Genomic DNA, 1,288 nt, shown 5'->3' with positions numbered 1-1,288 from the left:
AACCGGCATGCCGCTACAAGATCTAAAGTTTGAGCCTTCCGAATTCGGCGAATGGCGGGCCCCAAGTCCTCTCCTTGCTGCATCCCAGGGGTTCCCAGGCGGGCAACTCAAGCGGAGGCGGCCAAACTCAGCCCAGTATTCCGGCCCAGTTCGTAGCAGCCAAGCGTCAGCAACAAACTGCAACAGCTGGCATCAAAAGGAGAAAGGAATCATCCGTGGAAAGCTTGAGGAGGCCTCAAGAACTCGTCACGGGCTCCACGAAGCAGGTCAGTGTTTTCAAGCAAGATACATCCCAACGTCTGTTTGTAAGGACACGGGGAAGGATACCGAGACCGAGACAGACGGAGGGAGAGGGCAGTATTTCCGGTCTACGGATGAACCGATGCAGAGGCGTATCAACGGCCACTCCTGTGCCGCTTTTTCACCTGTTACAAAAGAGGCGGCTGCGGAATGGCAGTCACAGTCAATGCCACCATATATGCCTCAGCCTGCGAGCAGACCTGTACAGGGAAAGGCACTGCCGAGAAGAAGACGCCGCGTGTCAGTGATGCGGGACGGCGGCGCAGTTCCCGTTAAGGGGATTGAGGGACTTTAAAGGATATAGCCTCCCAACCGGAGCCGTATACCCCAAATGCATCGCTTCATGCACTCGTGCATGCCCACTCACACTTGTTTGCTGATTTCCCATGGAGCTTGAGTCGTTGTGGGTGTGCAGAGCTTGCGTGAGCAGCTGCGCTTCCACTTGAACGTATAGTTTTGTGTTGCTACCAGAGAGCTGACGCCGACCATTTACAGCGGAACTGAGCCCGCGTTAGCTATGTTGCCTTTGTGGTCTTTTCCCTCCTGAGGTGTGNGACCATTTACAGCGGAACTGAGCCCGCGTTAGCTATGTTGCCTTTGTGGTCTTTTCCCTCCTGAGGTGTGCGCTCTTCTCCTCCACAGAGAAACGTTGAATGGTCAGGAGAGCGTTTATGTTGCGCTGTTTCGACTATAAAAATGTTGCTTTTGTTCGTTTAGTGCAAACAAAGGCCTGGCTGCGCGGCGCGGCGGATGACTGCAGCCGAGCTGCCTTTACAAGTGTTGTTTGTGTCAAACATAAAGGCTTTTAGTCCCCATCTATGTTCATCCAGCTGTTGCGGACTCTGTAGATCGGAGATGACTGACTACGCCTCTTTATCTCCTGAGCTTTACTCCAGTGACAGAGTATAAATGCATGCACTATGGGTGAGTTCCCAGGTAGTGATGGCAAATTCGGAAGTCAGTTTAAAGAGAGGTTGCTTACACTGCG

At 53.0% G+C, this 1,288-nt stretch overlaps 1 protein-coding gene across 1 annotated transcript in view; it reads left to right on the top strand.

Moving 5' to 3' along the window:
• Window positions 1–595, top strand: part of EMH_0018340 (uncharacterized protein) — a gene marked incomplete at both ends in the record, with an annotated part of 7,245 nt that extends 6,650 nt beyond the window's left edge. The window contains 2 exons of the mRNA XM_013501110.1: window positions 99–266; window positions 488–595. Of these exons, the coding sequence (XP_013356564.1) occupies window positions 99–266; window positions 488–595 (276 nt within the window). The remainder of the gene's footprint in view (window positions 1–98; window positions 267–487) is intronic.
• Window positions 596–1,288: the final 693 nt, after the last annotated feature.

This window comes from Eimeria mitis, genomic scaffold (genome assembly GCF_000499745.2).
Source record: "Eimeria mitis Houghton genomic scaffold, Emh_scaff633, whole genome shotgun sequence".
NCBI classification, from domain to species: Eukaryota; Apicomplexa; class Conoidasida; order Eucoccidiorida; family Eimeriidae; genus Eimeria; species Eimeria mitis.
The sequence above is the reverse complement of the archived record's forward strand: the minus strand, read 5'-3'. Positions and strand labels throughout refer to the sequence as shown.